This window comes from Vidua chalybeata, chromosome 4 (genome assembly GCF_026979565.1).
Source record: "Vidua chalybeata isolate OUT-0048 chromosome 4, bVidCha1 merged haplotype, whole genome shotgun sequence".
NCBI lineage: Eukaryota > Metazoa > Chordata > Aves > Passeriformes > Viduidae > Vidua > Vidua chalybeata.
The window spans coordinates 6262830-6288371 of NC_071533.1; the positions used below are offsets into that span (position 1 = coordinate 6262830).

At 37.7% G+C, this 25542-nt stretch overlaps 1 protein-coding gene across 7 annotated transcripts in view; it reads right to left on the reverse strand.

The window, feature by feature from the left end:
* The window catches only part of ANAPC10 (anaphase promoting complex subunit 10), a 135027-nt gene that overhangs the window by 99110 nt on the left and 10375 nt on the right, over window positions 1-25542 (reverse strand). For 6 of the 7 annotated variants that reach the window (XM_053941120.1, XM_053941121.1, XM_053941118.1 and 3 more), the window contains one exon: window positions 3314-3701. The exons of the other annotated variant lie outside the window; for it this stretch is intronic. In XM_053941120.1, coding sequence (XP_053797095.1) covers window positions 3471-3701 — 231 coding nt within the window. In that variant the 3' untranslated portion in view covers window positions 3314-3470. Of the gene's footprint in view, window positions 1-3313; window positions 3702-25542 lie in introns of those variants that run through there. 7 annotated transcript variants of the gene reach the window in all.

Sequence of the window (25542 nt, forward strand, 5' to 3'; positions counted from 1 at the left end):
ATGAGTGCTGGCAAAAGCATCTCCCCTACAGACTAAACCAGAACAGCAAAACCCAAAATACAGTTTAAACTTTTAAATGGAATTACATACAGAAATTGCATTACCGAAAAATTTGTCTTTGAAACAGGATTATCTGAAAATCAGCTTCACAGTGAAAAGAGAAGATAGACAGTGATGATATGCCTTCAACATCCAGCTCTGCCAGAGATTCCCTATGTGAATTTAAACAAAACATAAATGTTTTGCTGTTCTCCATTTTAGAAACCAGGAGCAGCAAATACCTCTTTTCTCCCTCTCCTGCCATCTGCCTTTTTTATTTACACAGTGGTGCTAAGAAGACACACAGACATGACTTAGTCAAAACACAGGTACAGTCCTTCATTCCAACAGGAGTTCAAGATCCTGGTGACTCAGTTACCTCCCTCTTCTTAGTGTCTGCAAAATAAATAAGCTAAAGTTGAATTAAAAGGAAAGTTTTTACACTTACACTGGGAACCAAATTTCTGTTCTGTGAGGTAGAAAGGCCTAGTGACCTTCCAAGAAAAGGTTTTAAAACCCCTAAATTACTACCATTTGAAGTGATGAGTCAGATCACTGCCAAGTCATGATTTTTCAGGACAAATACATCTTCCATTTTGTCTGTCATTTATTCCAGTATTACTTGTACTACTCGACCTTTATCAGGTGCTTCTTATACAAGGGAAAAAGAGAAAGTGATAAGATTACAGGCAACTGCATGTCTGAAAACAGTGAGCAAGGAAAAGAAGCAGCAGCTAAACACAACATATGCGTAACTTCCTGAATGACTTGGCAGCCCAGTTTGTTTATCCCAATTCAAATACTAAGTACCATATTAATACACAAAGGCAGCAACTTGCTTTATTTTCAGACACACTTATCTAAGATCTCATCACTTAAAAATCAGCAGCCTTATGTGACCAAGTGCCAAAAACATTAAAAACCAAATGTACCTCCACAGATAAATACCAATGCAATGCAATGTATCCACAATTGTTACAAAACAACACAAAAAAATTTCATATGGATTTAGAACAGCCACTGCACTTGTTTTCAAGTAAGTACAGACTTCTTCCCCAACAGTAAAGCTTGACAAAACCCAGCCTACCATGGGTATCATGGGTTCTTAAAACCACTTGAACACAATCTGCAATTTCAGAAGAGCAGGATAAGTAGTCAGGCTATATTTCAACTTATTCAATGACAATAACAATTCCAAAATTTTGACACAAATGCTGGCCACTACCCTGCATGAGCATCAATGTCCTGAAAAAAAATATCAATAAAAGCTAGAATAGCTCTCTAAAGATCCAAAAATTATGCCTACTGATGGAAGGACAGAAATAATAAGAAGAAGACTGTTCTGACAGGCTTGTTCCTAGCTTACTGAATAATGTTTGGCACAGAGCAGTGTTAGTCTAGATATAACACTTGCAGAGTGACATGTATGAAAAGATGTTACTGACCAAAGCACAAAATTATCAGAGAATTATCTGTGGTAGAATCCTCAAGTAGGAAACAGTGGCTTGACGACGCAAAGCTAGGATGGATAACTGCCATCTTAACTTCTGGGAAAAAAAACAGGGAAATTCTATGTCTCATAATCTCCTTTCTTAAAAACAAGCCATAACTTAGCAAAAGTAACTAGATAAATCCAGGAGAGGTATATTGTTGTTTTTTTAAACAGAAGACTATGAAGTGGACATCAAAAGTACATAATTTGTTTCAATTAAGTGAATAGGAATGTACAACTCCCTGACACCAGATATGAAAATCCACAGAAGTGACAGACTTGGTGATAGGCACAAGTTCAGCCAGCTTCTGCTGAACAGGAATTCTGCACTTGATCCATCCTCTACAGGCAAACGTAAAGCTCCATTAAGGTCCTCCTGAAATGACTGAATTCACATTTAAATTGAAACCCTAAACTAGTCATGCACTTCTCTACAAAGTTCTTTATCAGGAAACACCCTATTTAATGACCCTCCTAAATACTGTGGAATTCAGCCACAGATAAAACTTTTCCGTGAACAACAACTTCATCAAGTATATAAAATAAATTTCAACAGTTAAATCTTCCTCCTTCTTCAACATCCTTCCCATTTTCCCCTATTTCATCTCCTTTCTCCTCTGCAGGATGACGTACCATTGCTTGATGAGCCTACACTATTATTAGCCTTTCCTTGCTCACAATTAAGAAGAGTGACAAAAGTTTTCCTTGGCTGAGATTAGTCTAGATTGACCATCAACTTTCCTGGTGCTATGAGTAAGAATGGGTTTGATCGGTACCAAACACTTTAAAAGAAACCCTTGCACTTCAACAATCTCTCTTTCTAAAATCTACTCAATTTTTAAAAAGTTTAAATAACTAGTGATTAGATTATGAGACATTAGTAGAGGTGTTAAATATTCCTACTCACAGCAAGCAGACAGAGCACACATTTTCCTTGCAATGCCCTTTTCTTTAAAACACACATTAAAAGAATTCTGTGATCTGAACATGAGATTACTTGTGTCATACTCAAGTTCCCAGTATTTTAGAAGGTGCATTGGACCACCACATTCATTCCTACATTGCTGTAGGATGCCAGAGCATTCTTAGATTACCTATTTTCAACAGCTATCATGCTCTAGATGACCTACACTCAATGTATCTATATTAATGTATATACTAAGTTGAATCATTTGGAAAGGTTTGGTTTTCTCCATGTCATTGTCACCTTCACTGCATTGTCAGTCACTAGAACAGGCTCCCCAGGAAAATGGTTATGACACCAAGCCTGTTACAGTTCAAGGAGCATCTGGACAACATTTAGTCATATGGATTAGTTCTAGATAGTCCTGCAAGAAGCAGCACATTGGACTCGATGATCTTTCCATGTCCCTTCCAACTGGAGATATTCTGCAATTCTATGATTTACTTTGTAGTTACAAAGAAGGCTAAATCCATGCACACAGCCACTGAGCAGAAACAACCCTCTAGAGAACAGGGCACCACACATTAGCATAAGCAATAATGGGAAATTACTACTGGTAATGTCCTTAGAGCATGTCTGTTCGAGAAGAGGAGAAACTTTTTAAAGAGCAATTTTTAGGTAGAGGAATGGACTATTTCCATGTGTGTTCACTAGGGGAAGAAATCACCCCCCAAAATACCTGTATTCTATCAAATAAATTATTCATTCCCACCCAGTCAAATATATTCTTTTAGAGTGCCTGGACTGTTTTTTCTCTCTCAGAGAGTGCAAGAGCACTCGGACTCCTAGAAAAAGAAACAAAATTAAAGACTACAACATACTGTAACACAAGATTATCTTTATTTCTAGATTGTACAAAGTATAAACATAAAGATATAATTACACTGAAGTAAACCCAGCTCTTTAAGTATCTGAATACCTTACCAAAAATAACAGTCATGAAAAAATACCTTTATTGTTCCTCATGAGGAAATTTTATCTGATGGAGCGATACATCATGAAATCAATTGTTGTACACCTGGGAAATTTACCAATGGAGCTCTCCTCCACAGGGGTGTACACTTTGATTTGCCTCATGTGAGTGTCTCTTCCATTTTGGTGATTCGCTAGAACAGCAATCTGGATCATAAAGGTGCGAATGGGCTTCTTGTGGGTATCCGTTAGAGGAACATGGATCCAGCCACTGGGCTCCACTAATTCCAGTTGCTGCCAAAAACAAGACAGAAGAGCAAAACATTCAGAAACAGTTCACACACTTCATATAAATGATCACATATTAAACCCTTTAATAAAGCAGTCTTGTTAATCAGATTTTAGTTACTTTTTCAAAATAATTTCAAATAACAGAGTTGACTACTCATAGCTAATTTACTGCTCACATAAATGTATACAAATTATTTTGGTTGTATGCATTTGTGTCTGTTTTTGCCTTTCAGAATCTATTCCTCATTTTGTGCCCTAATCTTAAAATAAAAATCATTATAAAAGAATACAGACTTCAGTATAAATTTAAGAAAGTAGATGTGTAGCACTTGGACCTTCCTACTGAAGAACAGTGCTCAAAGATGACAAAATATGCATTTTAAATTGCTTTATCTAAGCACTCTGAAGTACAATATACTAGAGTGACTTATGTAGGAAACTAAATGCACACAAAGTTCTAGTTTTTCAGAAATTCCTTAGATTATTAGGGGGACTGGGGAAGAGGAAAAGGAAGGTGACAGAGATAAAAATAGAGGATACCTCAAAGTTCATCTCATGTATCAAGACCAATTAATAATTGCTGCACAGTCATTAAATCACATTCTAATCACATTTGACTTGCCTTTTATACAACATACCCAGTGTGATATGGTGATCTTTTTCAATTTTAATCCTACACAAACCAATGTCAAGACAAGCAAAGAACAGCATTTTTTTTAACTCTAAACCACATCACTGACATAACAGATTGCTAAAATCAAACTGGATGCTATGCAGAGCATGACAACAGCTTTTGTTTAAAACTAGCGGCCCAACTTCAAAGCACAGCTCAAAACACACATGGAAGAGCACACGAGTAAATAGAAGTCCTGGGGCAGAAAGAAAACAAAACACAAAACAATTGTCCACTAGCAAGTGGACTCACACAGCTAAGCAAATAAGAGTGCTGTTCTTAGCAGCTGAGTTCCCCTAAGGAAGATGTATGTGCTTTGAGCAGCTCAAAATTCCCATCTTTCTCCCAAAAATACTGCATGGCACATCCTGGCAAATGCCTTGTTTATACTGAAGCTTTCAAAAGACCCATCTGGGAGCTACTGGTTCAGAGGCAGCAGACACCCTGAGAAAACAACCCAAGAAACAAGTAAAAAAGTTTGATGACTACTTCAGCTTACAGACAAAAAAAATCAGAGCAGACAAAAAAATCTTTTACACCTCCACCTTAAAAGAAAGAACAAGAAAAAAAAAATTCAACAAATAACCACAACCCAAAACTCTCCACTGCTGCAGACTCTCCAACAAATTATTTCCAAAGCATTAAATTCACTAAACCTTAGCAGCAAATAATTTCACTCTGGGAGCTAGACATTTCCACAAACACAGTCAATTATTCGCTGTAGCACTGTCTCTTTCAAAAAACTTTAATTTTTTTTCCATAGGAAACTTCAGGTCATGGCTGACTGTACAAGGGAATAAAAAAAAGATGTCTTGTTGAAGCAGCATTACAAAGGGGAAATTTATCATGGTGAGGTGGTAAACAGCTTAAACAAGGATGCTTTCCATTTTCATAGTAAACAGAGAAGGAAGTTCCTCCTGACACTTTATTCAACTACTACTAAGGTCAAGTGACTGTGATTTTGAAGATAATTACAAGGCTATTGCTAATTAAACTTGCATTTTAATATTATCCTCAGCGGTTACAAATTTTGACTGCTAATTCAAAGTGGAAAATTTGAGTTCAAGAGCTAAGATACTGAGATTTTTATGCTTAGATCAGTATGAAATAGATCAGTTAACACTAAGTAACTTTTAGTTAAAAAAAAGGTAGGAAAGATAAAAGTATGGCATATTTCCCAATGCTTTGTTTCATCCCTGATCAAAGGAGGTGGTTATATGTTCTATTTACAGCATGTTATATTCCAGTCCTGCTACAAAGGCAACCAGTTTCATTCAGAGTCTTTCAACAGTGATGGGACCAGTTATTCCTTCACCTGTAAAACTGGCAACTGAGGCATTAGGCTAAAAGGTTCCCTGGCTCCACATGTCAAACTTCACATCCTCTGAGCCGGTTTTTACTGTCTTAAGTGAAATACAGGATTTTACAGGAGGTTTAGCTCCCACTGAGTTCAGTTGCAGTCCTGCATTTCTGCAAATGGATACAAGTTCTCAAGCCAGCCACAACAGAGAGTCTGAGCAGCCACCTAGGAACAGTCACCTGAGTGCCTCTTGTAGAAACACCACAACTGAGCAAAGACAGCACACGATTCATCAAGCACCACTGAACTGTCTTAGCCACAAAGACTTTTCTTTATTTCCCCAAATCTCAGCTTCCCTCATGCCACATTTTTCAACTTCCCTAACACAACCTTTACTCATACAAATCCTGGACTCATCCTCAGAATAGGCCCCTTTCCCCATTCTAGTCAAACAGTTGCCTCTTGGAGAAAACACACAACACTCGTGATGAAGTTGGAGGCTAGAGTGTAATAAATTCAAATGTCAGACTTCAGTGTTTGAAAAAAGTGAGCTCTTAATTTCTGCCCTCTAACATTGCTGCACTGACATTTGAGACTAACTTTTTTTTAATTGATGCTCACATAGTTCATTAAAACCTTGATACCTACTCAGCAACTGAGGTTTAAATGCAAACGGAATGCTCAGTAGAAAAGGAAATGTTGTTTTGCCAGTATGATAGACACATTTTCTGTGACCAAAGGAATGGTATAAACCAGACACACACACACTCCCAAATTCTTCTCCTCCACATCTGTCATGCTCTTTCAGATGAGTGAAACAGTTTCTTTTTCCAGAGGGCCCAGGTCCATCACCAGGGAGAAGGAACAGGACATGGGAATAGGCAGGGGTGATACAAGACACAATGCTGCCCACTCCTAGCTCAATGTCAGCACCCAGACCCAGCCGTCACAACTCCTAGCAGAAGTGGGATGAAATATGCAGCTCTACTCTGCCTGGAGCATTCCCAGTGTGAACAGAATCTAAAGGAAGCTTACTGTGAAGTTTTAAGAAATTCCTATTAAGCCCATGCAAATGGCAATCTTTCAAAGCCTCATAAACTGGTCTGGAAATTTGGGTGGATTTTTACAGGGAGGCAAAAGGCACATCCTCAACACAAAGGCTGAACTATTGCCAAATTTCAAATCCTTGCTTTAGAGCTTGGGGGCACTGGAGCATCAAAGAAGGACACCAGAATATTCTCATACAAGCAAAACAGCATACTTTTCACTAGCCTTGTTCTTGGAACTGAAACTTTCAAAAAATTCAATCCAAAGCAGATATCTCGCATGGAAAAATCTGTCTCAACTGAACTTTGGCAAAAGTCAAAGTAACCAAGAGTTAAGCCTTAAAATGGAAAGGGTCACATAACCTTAAGTACAGGTGGCACTGGCAGCTCCACCCATAATAAAATACTACACTTGAAATCCATTTCAGTTGACTTTGCTCAAAATCAAGCTTGTTCTTTAAAAACACAGACCACTGTGTATACATATAGACACACACATATACAGATATATTTATATTTCACCTCAACTCTATAGCATCAGGTCACTATGAGCAAATACCAGATTAAGTTGCCTCCCATATTTTTAATCTTGTGTATATCATTAAGACTCAGTCATAATTACTGTCTTCCAAGAAATTTTTAAAACCCAGCTTTATTACTAATCATCTGAGTGAAATTAAAAATTCAAAATTTCTTTCTGTTACGTGTTTTTCTAGAAAAGTTTTTTTTTTTAAATAAAAAAGAAAACTTAGGAATTAATCAGTGCAAGTTAAGTATTGGTAACTCAGGACAGTTCCTGACAGTTCCAGCTCTAGACTAATCCTACTGTACAATATACTAAAAGCCCAGGGTTTGTGGCTTTTTTATATTTGCTTCTAATACTATAAATTTTGTGACAATTGGAAAACAAGAAGACCATGAAAGTCAAAATAAAAGAACAAAGGGATAAAAATTGAAAGGGAAAAATCACTCACTTGTCCTTGCTGCTGTTATACTCTAGCTCTTCTCCAGCTTTCTCTCCGTTACTTTCTTATTTTTCCTGTCCTCTGCATGCTACAGCTTTACCTATGGACACATACTCCCAGCTCCAGGAAACCACATTATTTGGAAAGCCAAAGGAAAATTAATGTTCTCAATGGAATTCTCCTCCCCAGCCTCTTTAAAAGCCCTTTTTCTTCACTTTATTATATAGTCCAGAGGTTCTACAGAATTCCATACATATTTGGCAAGGCTACTATTGCAACTAATGAGCGTCCTACCATAGAAGACGCAAACCACACAACAAAATAAAAATTAAAAAAAGAAAATAAGACCAAGGCAACTTGAGGCTACACTTCAGAGAGATAACTGAACACAAGACCAGAGCTTTTAGGAGGAAACTTCTTCTACAATCACTAGCCTCCTTATAGGCTAGGAAGTTATTTACTCAAAGATTTTATAGTATTAATAAAATATTCTATAGAAGTAATCCTACCTAAACTGAATATTGACCTCCTTTCCATACCCCATGATATTTTGTTTGCATTCTGTGGTGTCTCCAAATGGCATATAACTAACTGCTATTTCTACTAAGGTTACAGATGCATCCCAAGCTTTTGGCTATATTTACAATAGGCTAACATCCTTGAAATAAGACTTGATTTTTCCTGCCCTTTAAAGTTATTGTTTGTGAAGATATAGAGAGGAAAACACTCACTGTAAGTAGTTTCACATTCAGTGTAACTACAAACACATCCCAGATGTATGCTAGACAGGGCTCCCAGCTCAGGGGACTAAATACATATATGAAGAAAAAGCAGCTCATTTTTCCCCCTGACAGAAAGCTGAGAATTCTTGCTGCCATCACAGCTTCAGCATGAAACATGATTCTGAGATGTTTGTACCTCATCAAATTTCCATTTCAACAACTTTACTGCTAGATTTAAATGGCTGTGAAATCAAACAGCATTTAATTTTACTCCTTTTACTTTTCTCATGAAACTGTTAAAGCTGCTTTTTGTTTTAGTGACTCAGACAACTATGAAATTAAAAGTAGTGGCTAGACTCTTCTTCACACATCTAATTTTGTCTCTCTAGGTGCTTAGCTAGTTCTCACAATACAGTTATTATAAAAACCTAAGCTTTTCAAAGCAGGTGTACCAAATAAATAATGTATTCTTCCTAGCAGCAGATTATAAAACTAAGTTTCAAGGAAAAGAAATATTATGTTCAGAAATTAAATATTTATCAGTACATGAACTTTCCCATGTAGGAAAAGGCTTTTTCCTGTTTAGCCATTGTTTTTTACAGCTATCCAAATATGTTTTCACAACAACTGGCAAGGAGAAAGAAGGTTGGCTTAACTTCCAAAATCCTGTTTCCATAACAGACATGTCCTACCATTTAGTTACCAGGACTGAGAATCTTGTGTGCCTCTACATAATTCCAAGTATTGGAACTGTCAACACATGAAGTAGCAGAGCTTGGGCTTCAGCCATCACTTCACTTAGGAAGGAAGAGAACCAGTTAATAGCAGTGATGCACCAGTTCCAGCAGAAAAAAATGAAGCATGTCCAAAAGAAACTTGGTGAGTTCCAAGTGAGCCAAAGGAGGGACACCACATTAGCAACTTAACAGGGAACACAGCAACAGGCTCAAAGGACCCACTGTGAACAGCACACTTGTGTGCTCGGATGAAGCAACGACCACCTAAGGAGGTGCCTCTGTGGTCTTAATCAGCCACCTCCTTAAACGGTCAAGAAATCTCATTTCAGTCCATTAGGCAAGAGAAGTTTTCCATTCTTTTAAACAGCAGTTCCTGAAGAGTCTAAAGGAGCACAGTCCATCTCCTCAGGAAGAGTCAGCTGTGCATTTGGGTAGACAGGACATCAGTTGCAGAATAAGCTATATTAGAGAACGAAACTTGCAAACACTAGAAGTTCCCATCTTTTAGTATCCTATAAGCTCTTTGTTCAAATAAAGTGAAAGAAATTACCTTTGGGAAGACTGGGAAGGTTGAAAAAAGGTCCAAAATATCCTTGCAAGAAGTTTTATAGAACCTCCTTTGAACTATTTTGCTCCAGATTAAAACACTAAAAATTAATCTATGCCCAGGTGTTAGAAAGTTGTATGCAATAAAAAGAAAGACAACTAAACATTCAAACCAAGCTATAAAGAATATGTAGAAAAGGAAGAAAAGTAAATCTAGAAAAGCAAATCCTTGGTGGGTAAGCATTAGTATTCACAATGCTTAAATACAGATTCTTACACTGCCTTTCCAGATTTCCTGTTTGGATTACTTGAGCAGCACAAAAACATTGGACAACATCAGTGGGTTTTGTCCCACTGCTGCTTTCTGAAGGGACCAGATGATGCCAGTTGAGCCACCTAAACTTCATTTGGCAGAATGACTCACCAGCAAACTCATGAAATGGTCTCAGTGACTGGTCCATTTTGATATTCTTTAGAATTGGGTGCCCTGATTATCATTTTCCCATTAAAAAGGAACTCTTATTTGGTTCTGCTGAGAAACCAATGCAGTATCTTCTAAAGATGCACATCGTTGATTCAGGCAGAATTTCAATATTACAAGAGGAATGAAGTTAGGAAGAGCTGAAATTTAATCCATGGAATGGTTAACAGGGAAAGCCAGCTATATGAATGTCCTCATAGTCTGTCTTTGAATTCTGCTGAAGTCAGATGAAGAACACATAAGAGGACAACAATTTAGTCTTAGACATGGTGAGGAGCCTCTGGGAGTAATCATGTGCATCAGCCTACTGTCAAATGGAGGAACTGGGGTACAGTGGCACACACTGTGGAATACCAAGAGCTTTAGGGCATGGATTCACAGGAAAAACAGCTCTTTCAAAAGCAACAAGTGATGAAGAATCCCACATAATGATGCCTGCAAAAGGGTCACGGTTGTGCTGAACTGCCCACATACAAAAGTGACAGATGAAGTCATGGATGGTCTGGACACGTGTGGAGGGGCCCCTGTCCGTGGTACTTAAACAACCACCACCCTGCCCACCACAGTCGCACCTCTGCATCTGCTCACAGCACTTACATAGTCAGGTACATCCAGCCTGACTGACAAATGAATAACCTGACAAATGCTCAACCTCTGTGAAATTGTCAGCCACAACTGTCTGACTCAATTGAAATTTCAGAAAATATTGTCTGCTTAACTCCAGGTGGCAGGAAAAAAAAGCAAAAAGAAAGGAAAAAATGACAACAGTCTTTGAATACTTCATTCTCTAGAACGTGGCTGAAAACAGCTCTTCATTCTAGAAAATTTACCTGCAGAAACCATCAGGAATTTATCACAGACTGTTTACTAGGAAAGTCTCTCTGGAGGAAAGAAACACTGTTTTCCCATTTGCTGTGCCATATGCACTTTTTTTTTAGTATGTTCTGTGAAGAACAATAGATAGGCAGCTCAACATTCATTACAAAAATACATACCTCAAGAGGTATATATTGCTTCTGAGAAGGACAAAAATGTTGAATAGTCTTGGACAGTTTGCTTTTCAGTCTCACATTTTTGAAGTCCTATTGTTAAGTGTTATTTGAACTTTCACATAACACTTTATGCTGGACACATCCATAAATTAAAACTCATTGGAGAAGGATTGCTATGCTGTGTATGCTTTAAGTTGCAACCATCCACTTGAACTTCAGAAAAAAATTAAAAACCTTCTCCCTTGACCCTTTGAAAAGCAGAATGATCCAACCAGCAAATACAGAATGACAATGCAGTCTAGAACAGTGTTTCATATGTGCAAGTATGGAATTAAGGCCTAAAACTCCAAAGCAAACCCTCTACCCACAGCAGGAAGCGATCTAAGTTTAGTTTGGTACCAGCTAAAAGAGATTCCATCTTAACAGGAATCTGTTGTTCCAGAAGGAATACTGTCTCCAACTGAAATCAGCCATTACAGCTGTGAAAATTTGGATCTCTGATTTAAAGAAAAATGGGTTTCATAACTCATTTAAGAAGCAGTCAAGAGTGGAGGAGGGGAAGGCAAATACACCCTAAGTGCAATACTACTCTCCTGCAGGGACCTAATCTCACTTCACAGCTATCACAATCCACAGAAATGCCATACCTTTGCAAGGGTACTGCAGCTCTGAGAAGATTCCTGGTATCAGGGGAAATCCTTCAAACCTACAGGAACGTGACTCCAGTGTGAACCTGTTACTTCCCCTGAGCTTGGCAGACAGTCCACTGAAGATGAAAAACCTACAAAAAATTCTTGGCTGACAGTATCAAAAAAACAGGTAATGCAGCCCAAAACAAGCTTCTGCCTCAGTTTGTCTGTTTCTGGTACCTAAGCTGGGTAAAGTTTTACTTGCAGACATACTGGAACAGACTGCATTTGGACAGTCTGGCCTTTAAAATGAATGGCAGAAAATCCATGGTTTGCTGCAAGTCTTTTCAAAATTCCAGCATTATGAAAGAAGAATGAGGGACTTTTAAAATACTTTTTTTTAAACCAGGGTACTTTACAACTCAAATTATCAGTAGCTTAGATGCAGATGTGAGAAAAGAGACAGTACATTCAAAAACCAAAAGCCAACCAAAAAGTTACAATAAAATAAACAGCCAATGCTGCACATTGCACATTTAGAAAGAATTGCAAATCTCCTTTAGTGAAAACAAATGTTTTATACCTTTAGGGAAGCATTTTAAATTGAAGTTTATCTCACTGCAATATTTCTTCATTTTATGGACAAGTAACTGAGGAGAAGTTCCCATGTGTACAAGGTCACTGTGTAGGGACACTTTTAAGTAGGAATCTGGCAGATGATGACTAACCTGCTTTTGAAAACCCTCAGTAACTTTTACCTGATCAGAAGCTTGAGAAAAAAAAAAAAACTGTCAAACATAACAAAAGCCACTACAATTTCCCATGTTCATTCAAACAAATAGTACTATCTGCATTCAAAAGTTTTTAGTCATAACACAAACTAGTGACAAAAGTATCAAAAGAACCCCATCGGGTTAAGTATGTGGACTAAGGTTTTCATAACAACAGAAATAGGGCACACAGTTGTTAGAAGTTACTTAAGACAATACATTACTAGCACTTTTATTTAAGTTTGTATCTTAGTCATAAATTTGAATTCTCACCCCCAAGCACTAAAGAGCCCTAAGATTTCCCTGTAGTGAGATAGCAAAATCTTAGTCCCTCCCTTCAGAGCAGCACCTACCCAAAGTAAACATCATCTCCTACAACTTCCAGGTGAGTCAGGCTGCTCTCAGGGAAGAGAGTAGCACTTCTACTGAGAGTAACCATCCACTGAAGAGAGGCAGGGGAAACCAGTAATGAAAGAGGAGACAGCTACACAAAGAGAACAGAAATAGATTGAACTGGGGTAGTGGAACATTCTACTGCAAGGAAGTCTGAACATATACTTAAAAAACCATTCTGAAGCTCAGGTGAATTTGCATTACAAATGGAACTGCTGACTGAAGAATGGGACAAAGCAGCTGCCTTTTATGAAAGGCAACAGAACAGGCTGAACTTGATGATCTTAGAGGTCTTTTCCAACTTAAATAATTCTATGGTTAACACTACAGAATCTTCCAAGGGAGTATAGACAGAATTTTCTATGAACAAGAAACAAATGCTTTGAACAATGACCTTATACAAGAGGACCTTAAGGCAAAGAGAATGAACACATTAAAACCTAGAAGATAGCAAAGCATAAAGGGAGAAGTCCTATGATTTTTTTTTCAAACTAGAAGTGCTGGGTACAAGCAGGAACAATATAAATGTATTCTATGGGTGCACTGCACTAATTGTTTGAAAACGGAAGTTAAGGCTGGAAAATATTTCTGGGAAATAACTAATTTTACAAAGGGGAAGAAGTTTGCAAATTCGATGAAAACTGTACTGCAGATGTCTGCAGTTCCCATTTCTCCTATATATATACTGGAATGATACTATGTTTGTGTGAAAGTGAAAAAAAAAAAAAAAACAGGTCATAATTTACCTTGAAAATTGTTTAGCCATATCCAGGAAATATGTCTAGACATAGCTACAGTTAAATTATACAAAGAAAGTATTTGAAAAAAAAAATGTGCAAGGAATATTAAAGATTTAAGTGCCTGAAAACTGGCCACATTGATTTAATTCTCTATCAAACCATCTCAAATAACTTAGTGGCAATAACCTAGTGACCACATTTCATGCCATGCACTTTGCATCCCAGAGAATGCAGAAAATTAATATGGGAAATGAACAAATGTAAAAAAATTGGGAATATCATGATATTTAAAGAAAGTCCATAGTAGTAGCAGCCAGCTGCTAGCTCTCAATCACTCTTCATAGGTGAGGGGAAGAAAGTACACCAAAACCAAAAAAAACCCTCATTCCCCTCACTGAGAAGGGCTATTACTACACATTGAAGAGAACTAGATTTCTGATCTTCTGCTAGAAGACGGGCCCACAAAACTGCATGGCTCTAACTTTTTGCCCATTACACAAGACCGTAGTTCCTCAGTGACTTCATTTGTCAGGAAAAGACTGGAACAAATTATACCCGAGTGCTACCAAATTAAAAAAAACCTACTCATTCTTTACCAGCAAGAGGACAAGTTGTTGATTTAAGACACAAAAAGCACTGGGGTTAAGAGAAAGCATTTCTCCTGGTTTCAAAGGAGTGGCTCGTTTCTGAGAATTACAGAAGGTTACCTCTCCCAAAAATCAACTAATTTAAAGATCCTAAACCTCTGTAAATAATCCCCAAATCCTACAGAAGTACAGTATGCAAACATTTCTGTGTCTGGATAACGAGTCCATGGATGCTCAGTAAAGGCAAGTGGGGCAAAACCTGATAAACTTCAAGACTACTCAAATGTGTTGTAGCACACAATAAGCAGATGCAGTGTAGCATTTCACAGGATTCAGAGCATAATGCTCAGCTCAAGGAATATTTGGAAACAAATCCAAGAGACTGTAGTGAAAACTATCTTGTGCAAATTTAAAATGCAATGCAGAGTCTCATCTCAGAAAGATCCCAAATTCATAAACATGTCTCACTGGAGATATATTTTCATACAAATGAACTTTAAAAGAGAAGAAATATATCTGTCAGAGGTTCAGCTGGATAGTTTCATGTGAGCCAGAATACACTTCCATAAATTTGCAAAGCTGGAATCAGAACTGTTGCCCAATGGAAGCATTTAATTTTACATCTAAACAGAATTTCTTTAATGTACTGGAACAAATGCAGTAGAGTTTTTATTTTTGCTTGTGTTTTCTTACAAATCAATAAGAAGGCATGTCCAAAAAAACCCCACTTTTATCTGTTGTTTTATGTGGAGATCAGACTTGAGACTCTGCTTCTTTCAATCTACATGGATTTTATTTCTTGACTTCTTTCTGGGAGTCAAAGGTCCCTCAAGTCACCATTCACTAAAAAGATATACAATTTTAAAAGGTATTCAGTGGTGCTATGCTTTGTCCCTCGCTGCAACAGCATTTCTGCTACAAACAGCATCTGGAATAGCCTAAGTGCTACATCCTACAGACCAAGAACATGAGCCCTTCACCATGACCTGTGTAAGAATCAAAATAAAAGTACATCCTAAGTAGGCTCCTGAAAAATGAGGGGGCAGTGGAAAACAAAGCATGAGAATGAGTTAATTAAAAACTTGTTTACCAGCAGACCTGCTATGTCCTCTAGAGCTACTGTGGGGTGTCATCTTACTGCTTAGCAAAATACAGTCAACGAGAAGCAGATGGAACTGGATGGCAAATCTGTGTGACTTACTGTACATCTACAAGTCCTGTGGCTACATATGCTCCTCTGCTTAATTTATTTCTGCTATGCAAGTAAATCTTTAACTCCTCATGACAGTATAAAGAAATAGAAGAAAGCCCAGTAATTCCACAATAGAAGTTCCTACCCCAGCAGTGCCACATTTACCAAAAGATGATTTATGAAAACCTCTATTACAAATGGTAACCATCATAATCACAACAGAGACCTGGTCAAGAGGAGGGAAGCCTACTTCAAAATTTTACTACATTGTTTCTTCTGATACTGAATTGCAACTCTTTTTGAAACAATGAAAACATAAAACATGATTTGATTTTTACCTTACTAAGGTAAAAATGATGCTCAGCAACATCATCTTACTAAGTAACAGATTCATCTCAACTAAGAGAAACAAATTAGAGCTTTCTCCATTTGCTAGTAGATATAAACCAAAATATCCTTCATACTCACAGTTGAATTTGATCTCTGAGAAATACGGGGGCGGGGGGAGGGGGGAAATAATTTTAAAAGATGTATTAGGGGCTATGCCACATGATTCACTCAAAAACTGTGACTGAGAACAGCATCAATAAAAACTGTATTTGATAACATTCCTTTAACGTGAAGCATAAAACACTCCAGAATTCATTCTGAAATAAAATAGGACTGTTAGATAAACCTACTTTAGGAACTGGATGAAGGCAGCTACAGAGCACAGGCCCTCAAGCCAGACACATATGATACATTATTATTCTCACTCCACCCTCTCCTGCATGTTCGCATGGAAAATGGAAAAAGCCTGGGAAACGTTTTTCCGATTCAAACACATGATCTCTGTTATCTTATGACAGATTAAGACAGAGAACAGCCTTCAGAAAGAAATAAATGTATACTTCATATCTATAGAAACATTTCCATGCACTACTTGAGATAAGGAACAGGGTAACACCACATTCAATCCCTTCTCACCCAATAAAACTTAGCAAAGAACTGAATGTATACCCTGTGTAGCAGTATTCTCATCAAAGCTACACACAGACATGCGATCCCTGACCAAAATAACATTTCACTAAGCACGAGAGCAAGACCTCCCTCTGGAAAGAACTGCCATGGTGGCAGCTCTGAAGCAACTGAGTCTTACAGTCCAGAACCCTGTGTTCATTCTACATCTCTACCACCTGCCAGGGAGCATTTTCTTCTCAACACTGAGGATTGCTTTAATTTACCACATCAACAGAATTCCTTTCAGAACTGCTTTCCTAGTCAATAATCTCAGCGTTCCACTAGAATGTAAGACTTCAGAATGACCAAAAAAAAAAAAGCAAGAAAAAAAAAAGCTGATGGTAATTATAAAATCCCCTCATATACCTTCATAGAATACACTTGTTCCTTTATTTCTACCTGAATTTATGGAAATTTTTGGTTGTTTCTTTTTAGTGCTGACCTGACAAAGCATGGCACATCCAGTGCATTTCTTTTGGGTTTTTTTTTAATCCTAATTAATAGCAATACCTGATAACTTTGCCACAAGGCAGTATGTACTACAAATAGCCAAGTGTGACTGCATTTGCACGGATGCAAATAAAGGTATTATAACATGGAAGCCACATACACAGAGAATAATAAGTGGTGGGCAAATTGGCCTCTAATTTCTTCTAAACTGGGGCAACTTCCTCCCTCCACTCCCTCCTCCTCCCAAACTGTTGGTTTGGCAATGGGTGGTGAACATAGTCACAAGAGGTTTCCACCTGATAGTGCCTACAAGTCATTCAAGTGAAATAGAAAATGAGGTGTGCTGTGCCAGCTGAGCAGCACCAGTTGAGATGACAGCATAAAACTTACTTAGGTATCCAAGAAAATTCCCATTCCTTTCATATCTTTTCTTACGCTTAAACTAAATTAAATGTTGACTGCTGGCTTTACTCTTTGAAGGATTTTAACACTATGCTAGTAGCAGCACCAAAAGGGATCAGAATCAGTCTTGGATTTGACCTTGCTGCATATATTTAGCACTTCTTAATTTTTGAAAATATCTAGAGCTCCCTCCAAGGATTACTCTCCACAGTTAAGTCTATGAAGGCAATCAGGTAAATCAAAGATGATTGTTTATAATTCACTGACTTTATCTTCCCAATCCTATTTCACAGTTAGAAAAAAGTAGCTTAAAGGCAAGAAGTTTCCCAGTGGTGAGCAACCTCTCCAGAAAGAGGAAAGCAAGAGTGAGTGAGCAGCATCTTACTGTCAGCTTTGACACAACTTTAAGGACGTTTTTTTACATCCTTTAAGCAAAAGATGGTGGCGTGACTCCCACAATGTTTTCACATTTGGAATCCAAAACCAGAGGAGATAATTTTGGATTACTCAGGCCTAGGGAACTTATAGAGTGGGAAAGATCATGACTATAGAATGTGGTAGGGTAGAAGAAGAAAAATGAGATCAAGAAATAGCTCTTTATTTAACAATTCCAATGCAGTATGTAGGGCCCTTTACTACAGAAAAAGAATTTCCCTTCCAAATACAGGTCTGCTGCACTTTTCCAAGATCTCCTTCCTAACATGCTACCTTCTTGAGATCAAAGAAGCATCCCTTGTTTCAGACATTTTCTTCAATGGCACCCACCTTCTTGCTCTGCTAAGTAACTGCAAGGTCAGATATCTAGAGTCCACTTCCCCAAAAGCCAATAAATGATACAGCCAGCCAACAGAGACAACAAAGATTTTCATTTTCCCTAGTTCAAACTTGAAGCCTTATGTGACCAGGAATTCCTTCAAACACCCAATTAAAAAGCTGCATTAAACAGTTTGCCTAGCAGGGTCTCCATCCTTCTGTCCAAGTGCAGAGAGATCAAACACAAGAGATAAAGTAGATGTTGCTACATGCTCCAGTTTGCAAGTGCACAGTATCACATGTTTTGTAAAGCATGGTTCAAATGAATTCTGATCAGCTGAGGGGATTCACCTGACTGAGCACCACAGAGATGTTCTAGATGAGCATCACACTGACACCCACCATAAGCCATAATGCTGGAGGCACTTGGATGTTTTAAAATGCCAAGTAGACACTACACTTGCATTAAAAAAGGAGGGAAAAGGAGGGGAAGGGGTTAAATATTGAAGTAGGGAAACCAAGTATGTGAGTGTCTTCTCTCATGCTGTCACCTCCCCCTCCATCCATCTACCTTATTCCTCACTCCCATGTTCAGTCTTAGAGAGAATACTTTAACCAAGAGAATAGCACCCAGATCTTTCTTGCTACAGTTTTTATGTTGCCATATCCCTGCGTACTTCTCTTACTTTTGAAACATTAGTGATTATCTGCAAGAAGTATCTAGTGAGCCTATACTGCTAAACTGTAATTAGAAATCCCTACAAACTTTGAAAAACGATTGACCAACAAGTATCCCAGTGCACTCTCCAAACACAGAACCTTTATTCCAACAGGAACTTCCAGTAAAAAATGATGTGTGAACAGCAGACACTGATGTTCACACAAGCTTACTGCATACAACCCAGCAGGCGATTTTTCTGGTTTTTTTGGATTATGCCCCGGAGGTGCTGGCACAATGGAATTTCAATACCATAACTGCTTATTTCTCTGTGTGCCAGCCTCTGAAATAACAGGTAAAAAGAAAAAAAATATACATAAAACAAACATTCTATTTTTTAAAATTACAGGAATCACAAAATGAAATGTTTTTAATTCTCTAGTTCAAACGATGTAATTTATAACCATGACACAAATAGAGAAGCACAAAAGAAGGGAAAATACAGAAATAACATAACGTTCCCAAGGTTCAGTTTACAAGGACCTCACACAAAGTTTTTTTTTTTTTTGCAACTCTTACTAGAAACAGTATTATTTGCTAAAAATGCAGTAGCTGCCAAAAGCTATGATCCATCTAAAGCAAACATGTTTAAGATGGAAATAGAGTGTTAATGCTGAAGAAAGACAGAATTGAGTATACAAGTTTTCTTTTTAAATTGTGGAAGCAACTGCAGTACAGAATTTAGTTTGTTTTTCGTCTTCCTGAGCAAAAATGGATTGCATTTACAGATAAGCACCTAAATTAGAGAGAAGTGCATTAAGACAATAACAGAAGTAATCAAATTTCAAACTTTCTAATTAAACCTCTTTTTCCTGCAGAAGGTTATTGGGAATTCAAGACTAGCCTTGGTTCACATGATAGAACAATGGGAAAATTTTCCGAATGGTTGAACGCTAACCCTGACAAGTGTGGAGAGCCAACTACAATACATTATATGGTAGCATAACCTGCCACCCACGTTGCTGAGAGAACAGCTTTCAAACACATGCACCGAGCTGTAAAACCACAAAATCCCTTATTACACATTGTCCCTTACTTAAGGTGAAATACACTATTCCCCCCCACCTCCTTTTACAAATCTTGGTCGTTTTTTTTAAACCTTCATCTCTGAAGTTTATTTAGCAGCTAACCAGACCGTTTTTCAGACTTTATTTTCCAAATGCCATTTTTCTTGTTTTGTTTTCTAACAAAAATAAAATAATGTTTTTACAGTACACAGTGAAGCCTGTTGTGTCTTTCACTGTTGCTTTTTTTTTTAATACTACTTCCACCTGTGTGACATTATCCAAACTTTTAAAAGGAAATGTCTGATATATGACTAATTCACTTGTGAAGACTTATTTCTGGAGTGGAATATTTTCCTTTTATTAATGGGAAGATACATGACTCATCACTGGGTAAAGTAAAAAAAATGGTTCCATCATGCTTTTGCTTGGAAGATCAGATATTCTGATATTTACTGTGATGCTTTTCCACTGTTATGCAATCTGAATATATTCAAAAAGATAAACTGCCACAGCCTGTGTGGTTATAGACACTGGCATTCATGGAAGTCAACCATTGCTGCAGAATGACAAACACACTCCACCCTCATTACAACATGCTGTGGTTACCAGCCAAACACCTTTGCCTTTTCTGAAAAGGCTACATTATAATAAAAGCAGACCAGCAAAACAAATCATACAGGGGGACCCAAGGGATGGTAAAAGTAGTAACAACTGGTAGAAAGCATAACTCTGAATATGGAAAGTGAGCTACTTAATGACTTGAGGAATTCATACAGCCTCACACTGCAGAAGGAGCCCACTGAAAACTGCTGGTATGTACAACTTTCCTGGTTAATGATTCCCCCCTCCTGTCCCCTCCCGCTGCACATGTCTGCTGCCTGAATCATTGCATTCCAAGATAGTTAGAGGATATACACAGTTTCTTCAGGGGTTTTCAGTTGCAACTTTGCTGGCAATGGGAATTTTATTTGCAAGTGTTTCTATTCTACTGACAAGGTCAATTAGTCCAACGAACTATTGGTTGTTCTGTCTGATAGCTCTGTGTATTTATTCAAGCAAGCACTTTTATAACCCACAATTGAATGCAGACAGTTACCCTTGTAAACACAACTGTCCACTGGGATTTTCACTACATTTTGAGCATGTAAAAGAAAAACATGCTTTTCTTCCCTCAGCCTGATAGCACATAAGTTTGATTACAACTTGGAAATTTCAGGCAGTGAAGGGCACGAGAGCTACTGTTTTAAATAGACACAATCTACTCTACATCAATATACATATTTGAACCAATTCCTAGGAGTTAAAGAACACAGAAATTTGACTGATCATTCTAAGAGCTCTAAAAATTTGGTAATGCTATCAAAGGGAGAAAGATCATCATCTCTGTTGTATCCAGGCATTAAAAAGAAAAAGCCATGGTTTCAAAGAAACAAAGCTATATGTAGCACTATGGGCTAAAGGCTACAAAAGGTGTTTTCACAAAAGCCAGAAGCATCATGTGTATGTGTGTGTGTAAATCAGCTGCAGAAGTTGGTAGAGTTAAAAATAAAATTAGGAAAAAGAAAGAAGACTATTCCTCTAGACTACACGTCTAGCTAGAAATTTTGTACATGAGCAGCATGGCCATGCCACTAACAAAATGTGCAAAGAGGAAAAATGATAGACCCTACTCCCACAGAACTTTTATTAACATATACATGTGTTCCCTTCACCATACAGGTACTCCCATCATAACAGTATCTTCTTGTGAAAAAGAGATACTTCATTTATACTAATAAGGAATGGTAAAGGCGTTGGCCTATTGGTACACTGATCTCCATTATTGAAGACTTCCCTGCATAAATCTTTCAGTTATATAGAGAAGGTAAGAAACTATCAAGAAAAACCAGCAGTTTTTCCCCTAACTAATACAATTACTACTCTACAACAGTAGTATTATACTACATACTTCAAAAGAGTGCTAGAGAAAATGTTCACCAAAATTTGCAGTTGGTTTTCAATATAAAAAGTTCAAGCATATGGCTCCCTCCCTTCACACATAGAGCATTATGTGCAACCAGAGAATTAGTTTAAAGTATTGTAATTAGATTATAATAGTTAAAGCTTGTATTAAAGCCAATAAAAAATTCCCCCATCATGCTGGAGGACAGTTTACCTGCACTGATAACACACAGTTCTTAAAATCTGAATTTTTAAACTACTAGTACCAGAAAGATTTTTACAGAAGTAAAATATTTAACAAACAAAGATTTGGGGTAAATCTTTCCAAATCCTCCTCCAAGAACTTCATGCACAGAAAAGAGATTAAACAAGGTAATCAAACACTTGCTACAGGAAGAGAAGGTGGTGGTGTGACCTAATTGTGGCCTTCCAGTACCTAAGGGAGCCTACAAAAAAGAGGAACAGAGACATTTTACAAGGGCATATAATGATAGGACAAGGGGGGAACAGCCTTAAACTAGGGTTTAGATTAGATATTAGCACGAAATTCTTTACTGTGAGGGTGTTGATTTTCCAATTTCTTTTCCATAGTGGAATTTAAATGAACAATCATGAAAAAGATTGTAAGTGCAGGAAAGGTTTTCACACATATGTAACACTCAGTGCTTCGATCAGTTCCTAGGTTCTCTGTACTTGAGCTCCCTCGAGGAAAGCTCTGTACTTCATCAACTTCCTGCCTTCCATAGAGCTGTTGCCACATTGTTTCACATGGCTTTTCCTCTGCTTCAGAAAGTAAAGTCAGACTGACAGAATTAAAAATACAGGCCCTCTTTAAGGTACCCTTGCCTAATTGAGCCCTTCTGGGGCAAGAAAAGGTTCCTTCATAGATTTGTTTCTGAGCACTTAGACACAAAAGAAAAAATATCTTTTACATGTGACATGTACCACAGCATGTTTAGTTTTCCTGTACAGAAGAGATGCTTATTTCTCTTAAAATACTACTTCATAACAAGGTAAGATAAAAATGCTTAACAATTTTATAGTGTGTGAGCCAAAATAATCTTCCAGTGTTCTACTAGCTCCCTATTTGTATACACACACCTCATATGAATAAAAGGCTATTTCAATACCTGCACTTTTCATGACTGCACAGTAAGCTCTGCTCTGATGTCTTACCATCCCACAGTATCAAAGGGCAGGAAAATTGTAATCCTGTTCATAATTTCCACAGTTTGAAGCATATATTAGTTATTTCCATAAGCACATGAATGATGAAAAGGTCATATCACCTACAGTGATGATATTGGCAGGGAACAGTGATGTTACATCATTTAATTTGCCTTCTTTTTGTAAAGATGAGTTCATATGAACATCTCAGTTGGGGATTCACAAAATATCCTCTGCGGGAAGGTGGAAATTTGTACAGACTACAAATGGAAATAACCTTTCCTCTGAAATTTGATTCCTACCCATGACAAGGCTTAATAAGTAACCAATACCAGTGGAGCATTCTACTCCCCTGCTTTGCAGATTTCCACCACCAGTAAACTTTAGATGTATGGAACAGTGCATCTGTGTGCATCCTGATGAAACAAATCCATACTCGGCCAGCATTAACAGCAAGATAACAATCAAAATGAACAACTGGTGTGATGATTGTGTTTACAGAACATCCTAGAGACAGACAGGAAAGATTGAAATTCTGTAAAACTAAAGCCTATTCAGTCTTTTCTTAGCATCAAGAGTAGTTTGCAGAAAGCAGACTGACTATTTTTAATTGACATTCTGAACCCAAGATATAATTAGGGGTCAGAAATGCCTATTTTCTTGAATGGAACATAGAGGAATGGTTTCTAACAAAAGTACCTGAAGCTTAGTCAGGAATCTATAGGAGTAACAACTCAGTACTCCACCTTCAGTGGAAAGCAATTTAAAATGCACCTTAGAGATGTTTGAACAGAGACTCACAGGAATACATTTTCTTGGTTGATTACCTTGCAACAGCCCTATGATGAGCTAGCATATCCTTGCTCCTCAGGATCTAAGTCTACTCCACGTACAGAAAACAGGTGAAGATTGCTCACTGCTGGATTTCAGAAAATGTCTGGCTAAGTCCAACCTCTTCACTACAGCCACTGGACACCAGATAAGTAAAGGCACTACAGTGGGGTCACTTCCTTAACTACCTCTTGGAAAAGCCTCCCAGCTTGGGCATTCTTCCAGTTGGTAATTCCCCTCTCTAGTGCAGAATCTCTTCTAACTGTGAGGAAGGAGCCCTGTCCGTGGTGCTCAGCCACAACCCCATGCCACCAGGGAGGCTGCTGTGCTTGCACCTGGTTATGAAACACCAGGCAAGGCCAAAAGGGATAGAAGAGAAACTGAAAACAAACCAGACAGCAGTCCAAAGGAAAAGCAAACAAACAAACAAAAGAACTCCAACAAAAACCTAAAAAAAAGGCCTCACACTGTTGCCAACAAAGGTGTATTAAGATTAAAGGGCTTTCACCTGAGTCTATGTAAAGATCCTACTTTATAGGCTGACAGCAGAAACCACTGTAAACTACAAGGTGTGTGTATATATATTATTTATGGATTGAGACTATACCCTGAAATACCACCTGCATTTAGCATCAAAACACTTAATCTCCTTACAGCAAAATGAATTGCTGAACATGTGAATGTCTTGGAGAGGTACAAATGCAATAAACAGATGAGCATCACTTGAAGAGACCAGAAATCTCTCACAGACAGCATTTCACTCATATTCTTTGCAGTAAGTTATTTTCATATCATGAAAAAGTGCAATAACTTACATCATGAGGAGTCTGGATGCTGTTCCAAAAATGCCTCTACAGACTATCTTGTCCATCCAGACTGTTTATACCATCATGTGGGAAAACTCCATGACTGCAAATGAGAAAATATTTGCTCTCCAAGCTTGACAGCTGTGATACAATGGTACTTAAGTGCCATAGAAGAAGGCTGAGTGCACACACCTTAACTGCAGAGAGCAAGGGAATAATCCTGCCAGATTGCAAGGGCTGTTCTCACCCTTACAACAGAGTACAAACGAGGGGGAAGAAACCTTTTATTCAGAAAATAAATTCATCTTATGTTCCAAACAAGATATTCCCACATACTAGAATACAAACTAAAGCTGATCTTATATTTGTGACTAAGTTTATCTCAACAGCATATTGCATTGTGTTGAAAATTAGACCATTAGGAAAGAAAACACATTCATTACACACTATGAGTTGGGCAAGCATCCATGGAAAAATATAAAATGCTTTAGCCTGATTTTCCACCCAGTTAATCAGTACTGAAGCCAATGGAATCATTGTATAATTAAGCAGATTTCTGTAAAGAGCTCATAACAGTTCACACTGCTTTAATAACCTCCCCATGTGTCAGAGAAACTGAAGAAATTTTCAAGTCTGAAGGAAAATTCAAGAAACAGTATCAAGCAGTTTAGAAAATATGAAAATTGATAGCAACATACAACATCATGGTGATGACAGTCACAAGCATTTTACAGCATCAGAATATTGTATCTCATTAATAAGAAGCGTGACCATATTTTCTCCTCAGTTTGGAAGTAAAAAAAGCACAAGAGCATGTGGTATGCATATGAATTACTCTGTCATGCATCATATTAGAGTCACATTCATGTACCATAAAAAATGCTAGTAACTTGTTTCATATAGAAGTACCATTTTTAACTACATGCATTATGCATAGAATCCCGTGTTTGGCAAGAAAAGAGCTAAAGAAATACTGCCTGAGATCCTGGAGAAAGTT